The sequence below is a fragment of the Bradysia coprophila genome, unplaced genomic scaffold (genome assembly GCF_014529535.1).
Source record: "Bradysia coprophila strain Holo2 unplaced genomic scaffold, BU_Bcop_v1 contig_137, whole genome shotgun sequence".
Classification (NCBI taxonomy): Eukaryota; Metazoa; Arthropoda; class Insecta; order Diptera; family Sciaridae; genus Bradysia; species Bradysia coprophila.
This window is the reverse complement of record NW_023503408.1, coordinates 650,600-671,288: the sequence shown is the minus strand read 5'-3', so window position 1 is coordinate 671,288 and position 20,689 is coordinate 650,600. Positions and strand designations below refer to the sequence as shown.

Here is a 20,689-nt window from a genome sequence, read left to right as displayed (position 1 = left end):
ATATCGTCGAAAGACTGAAAAACACCTATAGGGCCCTAGCTCTGGAAGGGCCGACCCTACCATGTCCATTTTCGAACTTGACCTTACTTTTGTCGATACCAATCGGGGAAAAAAAAGAATTTTGAAAAAAGGTTGTGATTTACTCAAGCTAGAGGGGTCACGGACAGACGGACATTTTTTTTATTGCGGATTCGTTATCTATGAACATAGACAAATGCTTTGCCCTTACCGTCTGCTTCCAATTCAACATGTTACAAACGGCATATTAATCTTATAAGCCCCCAGTACTTCGTACGGGGCTAAAAACGAGCCATTAGAACTGCCATTAGCTGCGACAAAGCCCCTTGTAAACCCGTATATCTATTGCCTAGTGCGTATGTCACCCTACTTTGACCGTAAACCCATTGCACCCGTAAACGTAGTTAAAGTGAAATTATTATGAAATGTGTACATCTTAGAAATTGCAAATAGCGCAAGTACGACGTTCCTTTCAAATGTAGCACAAATTTCAAATTGACTTATAATTTTTAATTTATTGAGTATAAATACACATAGGGCCGAGTTGCGGCCTTAGTCCAAGGACTCAAATTTAACATTTTTTCGAAAACATTCTGTTCGTTGTTCGATTACCTTCCAAATAAAACAAAAATGAGGAAATCCGATGAAATTTACTCGAGTTATATGCAAAATACACTTAGGGCCGAGTGGTCTTTCGCTTCGAATATGCCCATCTTCACACTTAGCCTCACTATTTCGACTACTTTTCTTGAGTCCTTTTTAAAACTTAGCTTGACCCTTTGGAATAGCTTCGTTTATTGTATCCCCGAATCTAGCTCTTAGCTTAACTCAGGAAAGGTTTTGCTGACCCCTGCGGCTTTGCCGCATTAATCTCTGGTATGTCTCTAAATTTTCTTTCTGGTGTCAACGGAGCTGGAAAAGGGGAAGATAATTGGCCACTTTGAAAGTTGTTTTTGAACTCTCTGTCGACTTTCATTTTTCGTGCACGCAATTCATTTATTCCATTTAATCTAAAGAAAAGTGGATGAAAGTAAATACTAGCTATACATAGCCAGTGGCCAAAGAAAGTGTGGCCAAGTGGTTCGATGCTCTTTCCTAAATTAAAAGTTTCATTGTTCTGAAATCGCATGATTTTCTTAGATACGTCGGCAATACTTACGGATATCTAACTAATTTTATTCCAGTTTCTGTTGATATTATCATAAATCCTTCACAGTAAATGTGCTGTTACAGTTTAGATACGAAGATTTCACTCCATAGCATCTAGACTTTGGTAAAACGAACATGATCTTGAAAAAATGTGTTGAGCGATTAGCATGAATTGAATGTCGTCTGAGCATATGTTTGTAGTAAACAATCACAAACGGAATAAATTTTTGTTCTATTGGTTTCGTCAATATTGTGTGTGATATATAAGGATCAGCGTCTTTAAGCAAAATCATCAGTTCAGTTTTGCCAGTCAAACTTTACAGTTTTCAAATTAACAAAATGATGAAAATCGCTCTCTTCACCCTATTGATTGTGGCCGTATTCGCTGTTGCTTCAGCTGCACCATCCGCAGAGGCTGCACCATGCTGGTGGTGGCTCTTCCTGACGACAACAACCACGGCAGCTGCAACCACAGCTGCTGCTGCTGCCGGTGGTGGTGCAACAACTGCGGCCTCTTCTGCCACCACCGCTGCTGCAACGACAACCACTACAACCACAACCACTGTTGCGTCCGGATAATTAATAATAGTACTGACACCGCATTGACCAATGTATGAACGAGACCCAAAATAAATGTCGTTGATTGATCCCTTGAAATGGCGGAGTTTTGATAATTGCTGCATATTAGACTGTTTAAGTTCAGGAAATGTACTAGATTGTCCGTGTTGCATACAAAAACTTTGCGAAAGATCACAGATTTTTCAAAAAAAATTCAATTGGCAATCTCGAGGGTAATCTAGTATATTTCCTGAACTGAAACGGTCCAGCCGGCTTTGCTTCTTTTTTGTATACTTCTGCTCAATTACGGCAAATTGATCTCATCATAACAGCCTAGTAGGTGAAATAACTTCTGTATGCCTAATTGCCATTATTCGTTTGACAAGGGTTGTGAGAAATCTTATGACTAGCGGCGCTAATGCAACCTTGCTACAATGTATCTACATTTGTTGAATTGTTTAACTGTCAGATGATCAACTCATCATATATGTGGTTAACTCGAATGCGTTAAGCAAATCATCCCATCAACGAATCTAGTGCCATTAGACAGACACAATGTCAAACAAACTATAAGACGATTCGACCACTGTTTCAGATTCGAATCGACTAGACCCGTGCGCCGGCGCCAGCTGCGCCGAGCACCAGTCGAAAAAAGGTCAAAAAGAAGCGCCGCCGATAATTAAAATTAACCAGTCGAAGTTAGCCGCCGTCGACACTAGTCTCAGCCGACTTTAGTCGTCGCCGACATTTTTGATTCCGGTTGTGGTAAGGCTCGTAACACGTCCAAATCAGGGCACAATTGTCTCAAGCGCCTCGTAAAAACTAAAGCGACATCACATTTTTTACTTAGCAGATCTAGATGAATGATCGAAATTTTTCGTTACTAACTCTGAATGCTACTAATACAATTGAATCTACGTAAGCAGAGCCGGATTAACCCATGGGCAAAGTGGGCCCGGCCCAGGGCGCTGGGAAAATAGAGGCGCTGAGAAATTAAATTTTTTCGACAGTGTAATCATTTCACGTTCAACATAAGTCATGCACAAATCAACGTCGATTAAAAAAAATTCGCGCTCGCTTCGCTTGCGTCTGTACATTACATTCTTGGGGTAAATGTGAGCTACAAGAAATGCATATATACATCTAACTTGATATTTTTGAATAATACACGCACATCGACTAACCCAAGGCTGTTCGTATTTGGTTATTTAAAGCGTTTTTATGATGGTCCTGCTTTAGAAAAGTTGAACTTTGAGGCTTCTGGCTGAAGACACTATAAATAATTTGCAATAACCATTCCATTGCTTCATTTTCGTCAGCCGCCGGTGATAGTCGGATGATGGAAAGCTTTTAGCTCATGAGGAATTTTCGAAAATTTTGTAAATTCCTCATGAGCTGAAACCTGCTCATGATCGCCGGACACCGGGAGTTTGGAACAAATAAAGCAGCTGGAAAAGCTGCAGAACAGATCCGTTTCCGCCCATTGAAAATTGTTCATGGCAAATATTCGCGATTTTTTTTGTCGAAATCCAAGGCCAATTACCTAAATTTCAAGATCTAACACTTTCAGAGTGAAGACAAAGGATCATTCTAGAGTGCCCTAAACTTCAATACTTTTGGGATCCCGAGTCCTAGATCCTTGAAATTGCTTCAACGCAAGTCGTTTTTTCAGAATCATGACCTTACCCAACGCACTGCTCCTAGCATGAACATAAGAAATATTTGGAGGCTGATGAAGTCACAGTAGGCATTGCGTTTCTTTCGTGAAGATAGGTGACTTGTTTTAGTTGTGTGAGTTCAAACACACAATACAATCAATCTTAAGCGGTAGCTCTCATCACAAAAGCCTCCAAATTCGACGTTTGTCAAAGTAGTGTTCATGCTAGGAGCAGTGCGTTGCCTTACCAAGTAGAGTAAATCTCGCAATATAATGAAACTGTAACAGTATCACAAATATTGTGTCAAAAATTCACGTTTTTTTCTTGGTTTTTCCTCACAACGCGTTCATGTTCTAACGATCTTCCAAGGGAAGTGAAAAGTGAGAATAATGAGAGGACATTCGAGTGTAAATTGAAAGAACACCTGAATGAAACTATAGAATTGTGATGTAAATTTGAATTGTAGTGTTCATTTTTCAATGTCTGTGATTATGGAACTTTGTATTTGAAAATAGCTATTTGCTAAATAAATTTGTTTGATTTGATTTGTTCTTCAAGAAGAATTTCAAGAAAAAATTGTTTCGGATTCATTCTACAAACTTCAAACTTAAAATCCCGAAAAATACGAGCGAAACCTTTTTATAACTTTACTTGATTTTTGTTTGTGGGAAAGTTTTGCGAATTAATCACGAAAACTCTGGTTATATCATATATCTCTCATTCATATATGGTTATATGTTATCATAAGCTTGCCACCTCGCCTCGCTCGCCGTTTCTAACTACACATTACTTAGAAAATAATATTCTTGAGGAAATGTTGAAAACATTTCATTTGATTTGGTTGACAATGTAGGAAACATTGTTTCCGAAACAATTTCTTTAATAAATTTTTCATGCGGCGCTGCAAGGCTCGTTGCCCAGGGCGCTGTAGATGCTAATCCGGCCCTGTAACGTAAGCATATTCCTTTACTCGTTGGATTGTACGTCTCACAGTCAGAAGCACCTACGGCATTATCGGGTGAAGTTCAATGTGAAAATGTTGATGTCTCGAAATTCAATGAACTTAAAGCCCAATTCAGAGTCGTCCGTTTAGTTCATCCGCGTACTTGACAGATGTATTTTAACAATATAGCACGTGTTAGAAAAGGCGTGGCCTCACAATTTCGCTATTGTTAAAACACATCTGTCAAACACACGGATGAACATTTTTGTGTAAACGGATGAATTTATTTGAGATTGAAAGCACCTTAACAAAGTAATACTGTTCGCGTCATAGGCAATGGGCATCTTGGTAAGGCGATATTGGTAGGCTGAAGCGAAGCAGCCACTTTATTGATCTTAGCGGTCATAGCGGAGTAACAGGAGAGCATGAAATTCTTACGGTCATATTTTTTGGAATTGGAACTTTAGAGCCTCGGCCTGTCTCCGCTATAAAAAAATTTTCTCCGCCAATAATGGATTTGTTCTACAGTTTTTCCGGTTCTTTCCATCCCCGAAAGTCATCTTAAATCTTGAGTTTTCAGTCTTAAAAATTGTATCGCAAAAGATTATTATTGGCAGAATCTGCCCTGTAAGGAAAGTTTGGAAAGATCAACATTTCAGAACTTGGTTCACAAGATTGAATGTTTTGACATACTTCCTGAAAAACATTGTTTTCAGTGGCAAATGCTATGAACAATAGCAAGCCACAAATGCAGGGCCGTAACTAGAGCCGAATTTCAGGGCGGGCTGAGGCCCATGAGTCAATTTTCATAAATATAGTGCTAGCTTTAGAAGTTTAGGGTCGAACCTGGTTCCCAAAATATGAATCGGAACCGTGGGAGAGCCGCGCAGCGAAATCTTTTTCAAATCTGAACTCCCAAACATTTGATAATATGCCATGTGAAAATTCTAGGATATTGTTAAAACAAATCACAGAAGATAGATGCGGACTCTTATAAACACATGGAAAATGGATATTATTTATCTAATAAGTTCTTATATTCATGTCTGCTATCTGACCGTCCCATTTTTCATATCTTTCTCTTATTGTATGTTCACAAAATAATTTTTGTTTTACAAAATGAAACAAATTCCATAAAGGAATTTTTTGAGTATTTCAATTTCTGGTGTTTTTTGGCGTCTCAGAGACGTCTTTCATTGGCCACTTCTGTTTTCCGAAGTTTTATCACTCTTCTCGAATATTAATTTGCGATTAATCCTCTGCAGATGGATAAGAGATTTTTTTTAATTTCTACATTTTTGAGTATAATTTTAGCACTCATTTCGAGAGAAACATGAAATTACAATTTACCCGATTTAAGTTTGCAAACTAAAAACATAAAAATCAGTTCAGGTCTGCAAAATGTAAAATTGTGGGAGCAGTTTACAGGTTTTTCTCAATGGATACGTGGTACAAAATAATAGGAAGACTTTGTTCAATTGGTTTTCTTCGTCGGTAGTATTAATGTTGTTTTGGATTATTGCGTAGATAGGTTTTTACTTTTATAAAACTTGTTTTCCGCAGTTCTCCGTATTTATTTTGTCTGAACTTGTTCAAGGTCACAGTAAACTTAATTGTCCTGAAAATTCGACGTCATGAGTATTCACTATTGACGACTTCCTGAAGAAAGGATGTCACCGTTTGTTCAGAAAGTCGTCGCCCCTTCAGGAAGTCGTCGATTCTTGTTGACGTTTTTTTGACTTTCAAACTTTTTGTAAAAGGAATATTCTTGTTTCAAAATGTTACGAACCGGTTATTTCCTGAAGAAACTGGAAGAAGAATCAAAAAATGGTGAGTTCCGAAAAAACCCGACCAGTCATCGTTTCTCGTCGCTACTCATGTCGTTGCATTATCAGGACAATGTAAAGTTAAGTGAATGACACAAACCGAATCTTGAAAATTTGAAAGCTGCATCAACGGTTAAATAATTAGAGTTGTAAAGTAAGTTGTATCAATTCATAACAAAGTGTAGAATATGAAATGCGCCGCAGGCGAGAAAAAAATCTATTTTGATGTATATTGATGGATGTCGATATGTGGATATAAACAGGCTGAAAAGGAAGAAACATATTGCGGTTGAATATGTGATTAACCAATTTTCTCAGGGCGGGCTCAGCCCGCTTGAGCCCATTAGTAGCTACGGCCCTGCACAAATGTTTGCTGCAATCATACCGGCGAAAATGAAGAGACGTTTAAAACGAGAGACGAATAAATTTTCGTTAGAAAAATTGCAGCCTTTAAAGAGACTCGGTGTGCCATTGCCTACGGAAACCGAACTCACTGTGGCAAAATCATACGTAGAAACTAAAAAACAACAACATGAAGACGAAATAAAAAAACGTGAAGACAACAGTTTGAAGGGTCGATTTAACGTTTTGGAGAACAAAATGAGAGAATCTCTCCCGAATGTATATCGACTTTTCGCCAACACAGATACGTTTATGGGCAACGAAAGGATGCGTGAATTAACGTTTTTGACGTTTGAGTCGAAAAGACTCCATAAATTACTAGTGGAACTGGTACTTAAACGATTCAACAAAAATCCGACACGGAGAGTTCAGTTGTACTGACAACAAAAGTGTGCAACGCACCCAAATAATTTTTATTGAAAAATATACATTTAAAACCAAATTTTAGCAGACTTTTTGTGTGGGGATCGCGCTCCCTCCCATTTTGAGGTCTGGCTACGTCCCTGCTAGGTTCGTACGGGGCAGCGTCCTCTATATTCTCTACTCGCTTTTTTTGTAGTAGACACTGCAGCTCATTGAGACGTCTTCACTAAACGTCATAAGATATAAGCTGAAATTTATTTGAGGACAATGAAATGTCTTCACTGCGTTTAATCTCTCGGGTTACGTTCATTTAAGGCACAGAGCATCGATTAACAGTTATAACAGACTCGACTCCAGACTCGAATTCAATTTTTTTTATTCATGAGTTCATTCGTTAGCTTCAAAATCTAAAATTAAACAAACTTAAAAACCTAAAACACAACAACAAATTCGTAGCTTTATTTCTAGTGTACCTGCACACTTCTCTACCACAATCTAACACGATTAGAGCGTCATCAGCGTATGGCAGAAAGCTTGACGCAATAAACATGTTTATTAATCCAGCCGATGTTTTTGTATAAGAGTTCACATTCAAGGCGTGATGTGTTTGTTGTTTAACAAAGAATAAGCAGCTGCTTTTGCTTTGTTTGTGTATTAGTTCTTTTAGTTTGTATTAGCATAATTTGCATAAGAAACAAGTGTGAAAAATAAAACAAAAGAATTTTACAGAAAGTAAATCCAAACATTTTACAAATTCATTTTCGCGCGTCAGCATAGTAGGCGTGTCGCAAGTCCATATACAAGAAGAACAAAATTCAACTATGGATTTCGCGGGATTATTTAGGTTTTTCTAAGGTCCCTTCTGGACTTCTGAGGTTATTGAGCTGGTCGTGGATTGGTTCCTACAAACCTATCACTCCACATGGTCCACCATCGTCTCAATTATAGAACTCAAGATTTTTCGGGCTTATTCCCAGTTCTAGAACTCTTACGGGATTATTAAAATTTTTCTAAGTTCCTTTTTGTACTTTTGGGGTTAAAGGGGTCGTCGAGGTTGGTTCCTACAATTCCATCCCGCCACATGGTTCACCATCTTCTCAGTGCTAGAACTCAAGACTTTGGCAAAATGTGAGTCGTCTCTTACTTGTAAGGTTGTAGTAAATTCCTAAAGAAATGCGTCCGATTTTGGCAGGCTGTTTTTCAAAAAAATACCTCTCCGTATCTGTTTGTTATATTCGTACAACTCCGCGTGCGTTGTTTAACAAATTCCTAATTCCCTATTGTCTACTATTTTCCCAGTTCGGAGCGATTTAAAGGATTTGCGAGGTTTTTATCCTTTATGGTTCCTAAGATTCCATCATCAATTTTTGGACGTAAGTGGTTCGCCGGATGATGGAACAGATCTATTCGTGTATTCAATAATTTTACGAGTTTACCGTCATGCTTTTGTGCCAGCACAAAACTCATAGTGGTCTCCCACATGAGTTCAAAGTGAATTTGTCGTTCGGGCTTCTACTTTAATTTTCTTTCCATTTATTTATTTTACTACCTTAATCTAATGAAAGATAAATGCAAAATTGTAAAGTAATAACGCAATCAATGATAATAAAACGAAATGTAAGCAAGTGGAGAACATAGCAGACGCAGCGTTAGACCCGTACGATCCCATATACCTGTGCGTATACGAGACCCTAGTGCATTTGTATCCCTAGTGTGTATGATTGAATCTAAGGTACCAAACTTGTGCAACCTTAACAATACCAAAAGTACAAAAGGGTTAAAAAATCTCGTTAAACGATCCTTTAAACGTCTGAATTTAGAACTGGGAAGATAGTAGACCATGGGGCAGCTGGAATTTCGGGAATCAACACACGACACACCAAATAATCTGAAAAGTTTAGAACGGAGCCCAAAGAAACCTCAGAAATCGTTCGATATCTTACGTTCTAGAAATGGGAGAAGGTGGACCATGAGAATTGGTGCATCTTTGAGAACCAACACATTACCACTTAAATAATATCGAATTTCCAGAAAGAAATCCAAAAAACCTGACAAATTCCTTGCATTCTACAAGTGGGAAAATGGTGGAATTTGTGGGGCTCTGCAATTTTTGACAACCTCGCAATAAGGCATCCCAAAACAACCTCACAAATCCTACAAATTCCTTATATTCTGGAACCGGGAAGATAGTGAACTATGTTGGGTGCTGAAATTTTGGGAACCAACACACTGTCGCCTAACTAATCCCAAAAGTCCAGAGGAGACCTCAAAAACCCGTAAAATTCTTTCAAAATCCTAAAGCTCTAGAATTGGGACGATGTTGAACCATGAGGAGTAGTGTAACTTCGGGAGCCAACATACCACGTCAACAATTCCAATAGTTGAAAAAATAATTTCTTAACATTCCACGGCCGATTAGCACGATTTACGCTCACTCTGAGGGCTCTGAGCTTTTCTTTTTAAGATTGGTGTAATCAATAGTCTCATTTTCGCCATTAATAAACGTAGGACGCTAAATGCTTTCATGAATATCAGGTTCCACTATCATGTTCCACCAAGATGTTCCGTCGCCTTTAAAGTAAGGCCCGATGCTGCACTTTGTGTGAAACATCTTGAGCGTCTCTCCATTTGCACCAGATCTTCGAATTTTCTGGACCGATCTTTCTCATTTTCATCTGGGATCTAACAAATGGCATAGCGGTTCTATGATCCCCCAGTACTTCGTACGGGACGAAAAGTGTGATTAACAATATCTCGATAGCAGGTGGTATCATTCAAATATGATTAGAGAGTGTGCCATTCACTATTGGCAAATTCATCCAGGCAGACGAATCTAATTTTCAACAATGTACTGGAACGCTTTATCAGCGATCTTCTTACTTTCTGCTGCCTCAGCTCAAACACAGTCAGCTTACAACTTCCGCACGATGAAATCATTCGGTTAGTGATTTTTCAATAAATGTTCTCAACTTCAAAGTTCTGCTTGCATTCAATCCATTAAAGGTGTCAATTTGGGTAGTTGGCTGTCACTTGAACGATGGATCTATCCGTCCTTATTCCAAACATATGCTCCCAATGCCACTGATGAATGGACATTTTCTGAACAGGCTGAAAACCCGGCAGCAGCGCTACTAAACCACTGGAATACATTCGTCGATGAAGATCTTATCGCTCTATTCGCCGGCGTGAATGGCAATCATTTGCGCATTCCGGTCGGCTACTGGGCTTTCATTCAACCCGATCCGAATGAGCCATATGTTAGCGCCGGTCAACAGGCTCAGTTGGAACGTGTTCTCGGCTTATGTGATAAGTACAATTTATTCGCTATTATCGATTTGCATGGCATGCCTGGTTCTCAGAACGGCGAACATCACAGTGGTCGCACCGGTTCGGTCGAATTTTATTCGGACTACAACATGGAACGGAGTCGCCGAACTATACAGGCTGTCGTTAACTGGATGAACAATTTAAGTCCGGTTTTGAAGAGTCGAATTTCTGCCATTCAACCGGTCAACGAACCGCATGTCGAAACAAGTGCGGACTTTGAAAAGTTGAAAAGATTTTATTTGGATTCATTCGAAATAATTTCGGCCTCGCCATATAAAGTGGCAATGATGTTCGGAGATGGTTTCCAGGGACTGGATGCATTTACCGATTTTTTGCTTCCAACCGACAACGCTGTCATAGACTTGCATCCGTATTTCACATTTCCGCCATCGAACAATGTGAACAAAACGGCAATTGTCGAGGGCATATGTAGTCGACTGACCATTCAAGACAATTTTCATCTACCCGTATTCTATGGCGAGTGGTCTGTTTCATCTGGCATACCTAACAACGACATGGACTGGTTCCGAACAATGATGGATTCGCAAGTGTATGCGTACAAAAATGGTGGCGTCGGTTTCACGTTCTGGACGTTGAGGAACGAGGCGGTCGCCAACGAATTGTGTGGCGTTCCAGGGCAGTCCAGTTACAATTGCTTCGAAGGAATTGCGTGGTCGATGGAAAAGCTGATCAATGCAGGCGTTGTTACTGCAGACACATTTGAAAAATCTTTGAATCAACAGTGCGTCAGCTCTTCAACGTCGAATCCAAATCTGGCGTTTACGTATGGACATAGCATGTTGCTTGTCATACTTTCGTTATTCCTTACTCTAGAGGCTGTACTGTTTATACCTAACAGTGGACCATGAAAAACGTTGATAAACCGAAAGAGATGAAAACTGTTTTTGAGTATGCCGACAGAGCAACCACTGCGTAAATTTTTGAGTCTCAACTGGAAGATTTCTTGGACATTTCCCGCAGACTAAGATTCTCATTTTCCTAAGTGTCTGTTTATCCCATATTCATCACTGGCTTCGGAAGGAACCATTTCCGCTCTCATCTATCGTCCATCGCTCTGTGGGATTTATCTTTACCCAATCCAAGTGCTCTTCTTCCACTCCGCAGTGTCTAGATACACGTACAAGTGGTTGTTATCATCCAAAATTCTGAGCTGGCAAAAATATCTCTCTCATTTGCTCTACTTGCAAATGCTACTGTCAAGTGAATTTAGTTTCGTTATGTTGCTATCGTTGAACTATTTTCAAAAGGAATGCATACCAACAATAGGGTAATACACTCCAATACGTATTACATGTATTGTAAGATGTCTCTGTTGGAAATAATGTATTAATGCATCCCTTACGTATGGGTAAACAGGTATAAGCATGAGAAGTCCAAGACCGTTAAAGGGTTGTATGTATAGCCGATCAGTAAGTATAGTACCGTACGTATAAAGATTACAAAAGACACCAAAAGATTACAAAATTTACAAAATTAAGTAATCAAACTCAGGTACATCATGATACGAATTCAATATCTCCGTCAACTTCTGCAAGTTCACCATGGCCTTCAACACATTTTTTAGGAAAAACGCACATGCGTTCATTCTCCTCGCTCAAGACATAAAACCCTCCGACCCTCAGACCACGGAAGCGTACTTAAGATGAGAACTTTCATGCGCATTATAGAGACTCGTTAAACATTCACATTTTTGAAAATAGAAGAAATCCAGCATGGAATACGCCTTGACAACTTTAACGCTAATGTGAGTCATTTTAGACTCTTTGTGTATTCGATAAATTTTGCCAATAAGACTTTCCTCCAAATGGATGTACACATTAACGAATATAGTTTCCTGATTTTTTTTTTCCAAATTTTTGGTCTTCGAAATTTACTTTTTCCTGATTTATTACACATAAACCCGCTTTTTTATGCCTGCGGCGCCATCCACTACTATCAAAACGTAACAAAATAACTTCATTCAATCATGCGGCAACAATTAAATGATCAGAATTTTTTTATGCCTTCGCCGCCATTACAATTCTATCAAAACGTAACAGTATAACTTCATTCATTACTTACAAAATATTGGCCAAAACTTTTCCACCTTTTTTTTCGGACATTTTCGACATTTTATTTAAAATACAAAAAATCTTTGGACTGTTTTTTTCTTGATTTTTACACTTCCAGTAAGTATTCCTGATTTCAACTTTTCGGAATTGAAGAATTTCCAAATATATGACTTCCTGATTTCATTTCCTGAATATAGTTTCCTGATTTTTTTTCCAAATTTTTGGTTTTCGAAATTTACTTTCTCCTGATTTATGTGTAATGCCCCTCCAAATAATGTTTCCCGACCGATTTGTAACCGGCTTGTGCCAAAATCACCGGTTGGCGGCGCGGCCGACCGAAAATGAGTCGGTGTCCGGATAAACGGCGCCTAGAAATCGGCGGCGCTTATGCCTGGAATAGAGTAGAGCTTTGGAGATTCAGGGCACTTAAACACAACTTGCATGAGCCCAAATTTCTCACTTACCAATCCGGATGACAATGCAAAATTTATTGTCAACATCGTCCAAAGATGGTGTCAGTATAATTTAGTCAAATTACAACGAAATGTGGTGGCCGTATTGTTATGATAATATATCGACAATTGATGTAATGAAATTGCGGGCGATATTGTTTTGCAAAATTTGAATTTAAAATTGGTCGAATAATTACATGTTTTTTAATAGCGCGTGTGACGCAGCCGTCCAATATAAAAGGATCAGAATGTCTTGGCAAAATCATCAGTTCAGTTTTGCCCGTCAAACTCTACAGTTTCCAAATTATCAAAATGATGAAATTCGCACTCTTCACCTTATTGATTGTGGCCGCATTCGCTGCTGCTTCAGCTGCCCCATCAGCAGAAGCCGCACCATGCTGGTGGTGGTGGCTCTTACTTACAACAACCACAACAGCCGCAACTACAACCGCTGCTGCTGCCACAACTACTGCTGCTGCTGCCACAACCACTGCCGCTACAACCACCACCACAACAACCACAACTACTGTTGCTTCCGGTTAAATAATAGTGGAAATTTAATTTATTTAAAAATAAATGCGCTCGTCGGCTTGAAAAACAAATTTTAATTTCATTTTGAGACGAGGAGGGAGTCGTGTACAACCAATAATCTAACAAAAACCTTTTTGTTAATGGTACAATCAATTTGGTCCTTCTTTTGGCAATTCCATAGAAGTAAAGTCTTACATTTTATATTATGTCGCCTTCGGCTCGGATATGCAAACTGTACGCTTGTCAAAATAACAGTTTCCAAAGCGAGTTGCTTTTAAAACACACAAGTGAGTTCGCTAGTCTCAAAAATTTTCCCGAATTAATGAAATACTTCCAGCATCTAACGTAGGTATAATAACGTCGTTGATTCCTGTCGAACGATGCTGCACATCGTCTTACAATTGTCATTGTGACTAGATTTTGTCTTAGGGGGAACGTGAAACGAACAACATTTATATTTCAATCTACTATTTTGAATCAATAAAAACATTGTTTCATTCATCGTTTAAGTGGAGTTTGATCATATCTATTTCTCTTCTGATCCTACATGGGGGCTCAACCATGCACTTTTCTTACAAAAATTTCTCTAGTCAGACGAGCCGTATAGGGTCGTATGGGGTGTCATTAGAAAGGTAATCAGTAATCACATGTACTATTGAGCCGAATAGGGACTTATTGTGTTTAAAATTCATCGACACTGAAATATGTGCAGTTAAAGTTTTCAACCGAAGACTTACACTGTTCGTACTGAAATTTCTCGAGGTACACAAAACGTACGATGTATTAATGGACAAATTGTAGTGAAAGCCTATTTCAAACCAAAGTGGAAAGTTTTCAATTGAAAACCAAAACCTTCCAGTTGAATTATAAAGGTGGATCGTGAGATTGTATGCTGAATTAGTGATACGAAGCGACGGTGCAAATTGCTGAGTGGACGAATGCATTCATGAAAGCCGAACGATACGAATAAGAGCAGTCGGGGACAAAAAAAATGGGGTAGAAATTGTTGAAGCCGTTAATGCTGAAACGTTGAAAAGTCCGAGACGAATCAATGCAAAGCCGATAGTTCAAAAAGATTTATTGTTGAAATCACATAGCGGTAACAATTGGATTAGATTAGGATTTTGGGAGTGTACAGTCGAAAGACTGAACAGGCACCTGGATCGATGATCCATTGCACCGTTCTCCCGTTGCCTTTGTTTATTGCAACGAAAATGAAATTACAACAATTACAATTACAAAAGCTCACTTAAATTCGAAAGGATTTACAAAACAACTCAGAATGAAAACGAGCACAAATTAAAACACATTTTTGATGTCTGTCCTACTGAGGTTCAACAGTATCTCGCTTACTTCTTTCGATGGTGCTCTACAGAATAATTTAGTGTGTCTGGCCTTTTCGTAATCTGTCCATTTCGTGAAATGTTCATTATGAAGCCATTCTTTAACTATAGCCTTTCTCGCAGTAGTAGAGACACCAAACATGATCTGGGTCAATAAAGTTAGGAGCAGCTCACATGTTGGCCAATCTGTCCATTTTTTCATTGCCTGAGATGCCGCAATGACCAGGAACCCAGATAACTGTGACTGAGTTTGACTCTCCGAGCTCATTAAGGTCAACTTTACAGTCCAACAGAGTTTGAGACCTGACACAGGGGGCACCAATCGCTTGGATACTGGACTGGCTGTCGGTGCTAATGTACACCGTCTTGTTGGACACAAACCAGCTCATCGCAGTGGCGAAGAGTTCGGTCTGGAATACGGATGCAAGTAAACCGGTAGAGGCTACGTTGCAAGTTAAAATAATCGCAAAAGTAGCCAGCTCCTGAGAAACCGTTTTCCCTAGAACCGTCCGTAAAGCAGATTATGCCGTCGGCAGGTGGAAAAACTCTACTTGCACCAAGCCATTCATCGTGTCTTGTTGCTCGTTAAGAGGGAGTTCTTATACAGAGGTTTAGGATTGAAAAGGGGACAAGCCGATTCTTAAGATTCAACAATCGCTGCCGTAACGTCTACATTCGCTCTTTCCAATACCTCAATCGTAAAAAATCTGTCCGATAGATCAATTCTTCCTAGCTTTTCCCTCAGTAGACGTCTGTACAAATCCGAGTCCGTCTTTCTGGTATTCCAATAAGATTTTATTCTCGGTGATAGGGGTGAGTCGTATGGCAAATAGCATGAGACTACTATAAAGTCTCGCCCGTCCATTGAGCTTCTACACATCCGTACCGTTACTACGTCGTTATCCGAGAACTGGTTCAGCATCAACGCATTTACGCTTGGAGAAACATGTACAGCTGCTCTGGGCCTACCTCCCTTTCTATTATAGGGCCACTTACCCATGGCTCTTGGATCAACGAGACACCCGCATGCTCCACTTTCAGGTCACGACAGTAGCCTTCTCGCAGTGAAAGAGATTTATTTGAACAGTCTTAAGGGCACCCACAGTTTGTGGAGGTAGACATTTATGCTAAAATTGTCAGCACTCAGGAGCAGAAGCCGTTGTGAAAATAAACAAATTGTACCGTGAAAAATAATAACTTAGACTAATTTCTCGTACTGAAATGAAATTTCCCATTCGGTTCCTAACAGCGAAATAATCTCATATGCAAGCTCTTAAACATACGATCGGTTTACAGTTAGGCTTTATCAAATTTCCGTACACAAAACGTGTGGGGAAGAAATTCGAATGAATAGCTGTTGTATAAGAGATAAATCAGTTTGTATGTAAAGTGAGAGAACGAGCATTCATGAGACTCTTCACAAAATAGAATCAAAATTTTTGCACTTCTGCAGAAGAAATCCAGCATCGAATACGCCTTGACAACTTTAACGCTAATGTGAGGCTTAAAAGTCAGCCATTTTAGACTTTTCGTGTATTCGCAAAGTTTTCCACTTAAGGCCCGTTGGGAAATGACAGGACAGTTTCCCGAAAATGTATGGAAAATTTTATCACAAAAATTCACCGAAAAGATTCAAAGAAACTCACCTCTTAAGCTTTCCATTGTATTCGTGCACCGTCTCTTTATGTCCCCAAGGCATATTTAAACACTAAAACACTTTTTACTCGATGCAAAAACAACATTTTGTTTTTTGTTTTGTCGCGATAAAACACAGAAAATATTTCGACACAACTGTGACAGTCCGCTATTATAAGGACTAGAATGAAAGTTTGCTGTGTTCACTTCGGCGGTAAAATATTTATTAAAATTGTAACCTCTCCCACTTCTTTAGTAAGCTAACAAGACTTCGCTGAGTCTAATTATGCCACCTCTTCGAACAAAAATATCGGATGAGGTCGAATAATTCCCCGCTGAGCTTTAACAAACCTCCGCTGAGCTCTAATAATTCTCCGCTGAGCTTTAACAAACCTCCGCTGAGCTCTAATAATTCTCCGCTAGGCTTCAGTATGAGTCCGTCAGACCTTAGCACGTTGTAGTAAGGCAATGAAGCTAAGCGAACACTCAATAAGCATCAGCGGATACCTAATAATTGTTGCTATGATTTCATAAGACTCCACTTAGCTTTGGCAGATCTCCGCTGAGTGTCCGATTCGCTCCATTAAGTCTTTCTGCAACTTGCTTAGGCCTAACGGACACTTCCTGAAACCTAGCGGAGAATTATTAGAGCTCAGCGGAGGTTTGTTAAAGCTCAGCGAAGAATTATTAGAGCTCAGCGGAGAATTATTAGAACTCAGCCGATATTTTTATTCAAAGAGGTGGCATAATTAGACTTCGCGAATTCTTTTTAGCTTACTAAAGAGGAACGAACATTTATTAACGCTCAGCGCAGTCTTACGAGAGGCTAAATTTTTAATAAATGCTCTCCCATCGTTGAGAGAATGTCCGCTGAGCTCTCGTAAAGCTTTAAAAAATGGTCGATGAGCATTATTAAATGTATACGCTACCCTTTGTCAACCGTTTGTTGATTGTTTTTAAATGTCCGACACTTTTTTGAATGAAAATATTTTACCGCCGAAGTGAACACAGCAAACATTGATTCTAGTACTTATAGTAGCGGAGTGTCACAGTTGTGTCGAAATATTTTCTGTGTTTTTGTCGCGACAAAACAAAAAAAACTTTTTGTTTTTGCATCGAGTAAAAAGTGTTTAGTGTTCAAATATGCCTTGGCGACCTAAAGAGACTATGCCCGAAAACAATAGAAAGCATAAGAGGTGAGTTTCTTTGAATTTTTTCGGTGAATTTTTGTGATAAAATTTTCCATACATTTTCGGGAAACTGTCCTGTCATTTCCCAATGACGGGCCTTAAGATTTTCCTCCAAATAATGTTTCCCGACAGATTTCTAACCGGCTTGTGCCCAAATCACCGGCTGGCGGCGCGTCTGACCGAAAATGAGTCGGTGGCCGGATAAACGGCGGCTAGAAATCGACGGCGCTTATGCATGGAATAGATTAGAGCTTTGGATATGAAGGGCACTTACTTGCATGAGCCCAAATTTCTCACTTACCAATCCGGATGACAATGCAAAATTTATTGTCAACATCGTCCAAAGATGGTGTCAGTATAATTTAGTCAAATTACAACGAAATGTGGTGGCCGTATTGTTATGATAATATATCGACAATTGATGTAATGAAATTGCGGGCGATGTTGTTTTGCGAAATTTGAATTTAAAATTGGTCGGATAATTACATGTCTGTTAATAGCGCGTGTGACGCAGCCGTCCCCTATAAAAGGATCAGAATGTCTTGGCAAAATCATCAGTTCAGTTTTGCCCGTCAAACTCTACAGTTTCCAAATTATCAAAATGATGAAATTCGCACTCTTCACCTTATTGATTGTGGCCGCATTCGCTGCTGCTTCAGCTGCCCCATCAGCAGAAGCCGCACCATGCTGGTGGTGGTGGATGTTACTTACAACAACCACAACAGCCGCAACTACAACCGCTGCTGCTGCCACAACTACTGCTGCTGCTGCCACAACCACTGCCGCTACAACCACCACCACAACAACCACAACTACTGTTGCTTCCGGTTAAATAATAGTGGAAATTTAATTTATTTAAAAATAAATGCGCTCGTCGGCTGGAAAAATAAATTTTAGTTTCATTTTGAGACGAGGAGGGAGTCGTGTACAACAATAATCTAACAAAAACCTTGTTGTTAATGGTCCAATCAATTCGGTCCTTCTTTTGGCGATTCCATAGAAGTAAAGTCTTACTTCTACTTCTTACTGGGTGGAGACTCCTTATTAAAGGCAATCACGGCTTTGTTTAATAAATGTCTCCAATGGGAAGAAGTACCAGAAGCCTGGGAAAATGCGGTAATTACATTGCTGCATAAAAAAGGAGACATAACAAAGCTGGAAAATTACCGGCCCATAAGCCTATTGTCAACACTCTACAAGTTGTTTATGAAAATCATTACGAAGAGGAACACTAACAAGTTCGACTTCTACCAACCTGTTGAACAAGCTGCTTTCAGATCTGGTTTCAGCACAAACGACCATTTGCAGGTGATGAGAACGCTTATTGAGAAGTGTCGTGAATACAACATCGACATAGTCTTGCTATTCATAGACTTCGAAAAAGCTTTCGATTCAGTGGAAACATGGTCGATATTGGACGCATTAGACGAATGTAGAGTAGACTCAAGGTACTCCAACACAATTCGATATGTGTACAAAAATGCTACTTCATGTATAAAACTTCATAAGAGCACGGAGAAATTCAGAATCGGCCGAGGTGTAAGGCAGGGTGACACCATTGCACCGAAATTATTCACGGCGATTCTGCAGAGTGTTTTTAGGAAGTTAAACTGGAGTAAAATGGGAATAAAGATAAATGGAGAGTACCTGAGCAATCTCCGCTTCGCTGATGACATTGTACCGATAGCAGCGAATATAGGTCAGGCTCAGCTTATGCTACAACAGTTAAGTGAAGAGGCAATCAAAGTTGGCCTCAAGATGAACTTATCGAAAACAAAAGTCATGACCAACATCAGGGACGATAGAGAAATCAAAATTGGTGACACTGTCATTGAACGAGTCGACAGCTATGTATATCTAGGACATAAACTGAAGTTAGGTCTGGACAACCAGACTGCAGAAATAAGACGTAGGATTGGTCTTGCATGGGCAGCGTTCGGAAAACTCATACTAATTTTCAAAAGCAAAATGAATAATAGTCTGAAACGCAAAGTTTTCGACACTTGTGTCCTTCCAGTGCTCACTTATGGAGCGGAAACGTTAACTTTAACGAAAGCATCCGAAGATAAATTGAGAGTGACACAAAGAGCCATGGAACGGAGTATGCTTGGAATAACACTCAGAGACAGAATGACGAATCAATGGATTCGACAACAAACCAGGGTCGTTGATGTCATGGAAAGAATAGCATCTCTGAAATGGAGCTGGGCGGGACATATTGCAAGAAGGACAGACGAACGTTGGACCAAAAAGATCATGAACTGGCGACCATATAAAAGACGAGCTATAGGTAGACCACCAGAGAGATGGACAAACGGAATTAAGAATATTGCAGGTACAAACTGGCAGCAAATGGCAATGGATCGTACGAAATGGAAAGAAGTTGGAGAGGCCTACATCCAGCAGTGGATAGAAACAGGCTGAAAAAGAAGAAGAAGAAGAAGAAAGTCTTACATTTTATATTATGTCGCCTTCGGCTCGGATATGCAAACTGTACACTTGTCAAAATAACAGTTTCCAAAGCGAGTTGCTTTTAAAACACACAAGTGAGTTCACTAGTCTCATAAATTTTCCCAAATCAATGAATTACTTCTGAATATAACTCGAGTAAATTTCATCCGATTTTCTTAATTTTTGTTTCATTTGGAAGGTAATCGAACACCGAATAGAATGTTGTTGAAAAAATGTGAAATTTGGTTTCTTGGACGCAGGCCGCTACTAGGCCTTATGTGTGTATTTGTACTCAATAAATTAACATTTTAGGTCAATTTGAAATTTATGTTTCATTTGAATGGAACGTCGTACGATGCTTCGTAGTTGCGCTATGCTCAATTTCGAAGATGTACAAATTTCATAATAATTTTACTTTAACTACGTTTACGGGAGCAAAGTCGACAGACATGGATATACAGGTTCGTACGGGGCAGCAAACGCTTCGACTGTTCTGATGGTTCGTTTGGCTCAACTCTGCCATCGTCAACAGCTCAATAACTAATATCATCGTGCGAACGGAAATCTAGAAAATTTCGTGAGATAACTAAATGTTTACACGGTGAGCTTGTAAAAAATTTATTCGACAACTCGTGGACAAGAGATGTTTTAAGTGGTTTTTATAGAGGGCAGTACCACGAGGAAGAATAACATAACAAGAAAACATTTTGCTTGAAAAATTAATTTCTCAACTCGTGGTTTTCATTCAAATTCTTATATTCATTGATGTGT

The 20,689-nt window shown here is 39.3% G+C and overlaps 1 protein-coding gene and 1 long non-coding RNA gene across 2 annotated transcripts in view; one reads left to right on the top strand and one right to left on the bottom strand.

Annotated features, from left to right (window-relative positions):
• Nucleotides 1-8,952: 8,952 nt before the first annotated feature.
• Nucleotides 8,953-20,689, bottom strand: part of LOC119073134 — a 19,753-nt gene continuing 8,016 nt past the window's right edge. Inside the window, exons 2-3 of the long non-coding RNA XR_005087007.1 lie at nucleotides 9,574-9,577; nucleotides 8,953-8,965 (exon numbers count right to left, since the gene is read on the bottom strand). This is a non-coding gene — a long non-coding RNA (uncharacterized LOC119073134). The remainder of the gene's footprint in view (nucleotides 8,966-9,573; nucleotides 9,578-20,689) is intronic.
• On the top strand, nucleotides 9,697-11,136 carry LOC119073131 (probable glucan 1,3-beta-glucosidase A). The gene is made up of 2 exons (XM_037178431.1): nucleotides 9,697-9,857; nucleotides 9,921-11,136. The coding sequence occupies exons 1-2, from the start codon at nucleotides 9,764-9,766 to the stop codon at nucleotides 11,111-11,113; spliced, it is 1,287 nt and encodes a 428-aa protein (XP_037034326.1). The 5' UTR covers nucleotides 9,697-9,763; the 3' UTR covers nucleotides 11,114-11,136.

Bases quoted from the DNA above. Each gene is read 5' to 3' on its own strand.
- LOC119073131 (XM_037178431.1), top strand. From the start codon at position 9,764: ATGTACTGGAACGCTTTATCAGCGATCTTCTTACTTTCTGCTGCCTCA. The intron at 9,858-9,920 runs GTTAGTGATTTT...AATCCATTAAAG, and splicing joins CCGCACGATGAAATCATTCG to GTGTCAATTTGGGTAGTTGG.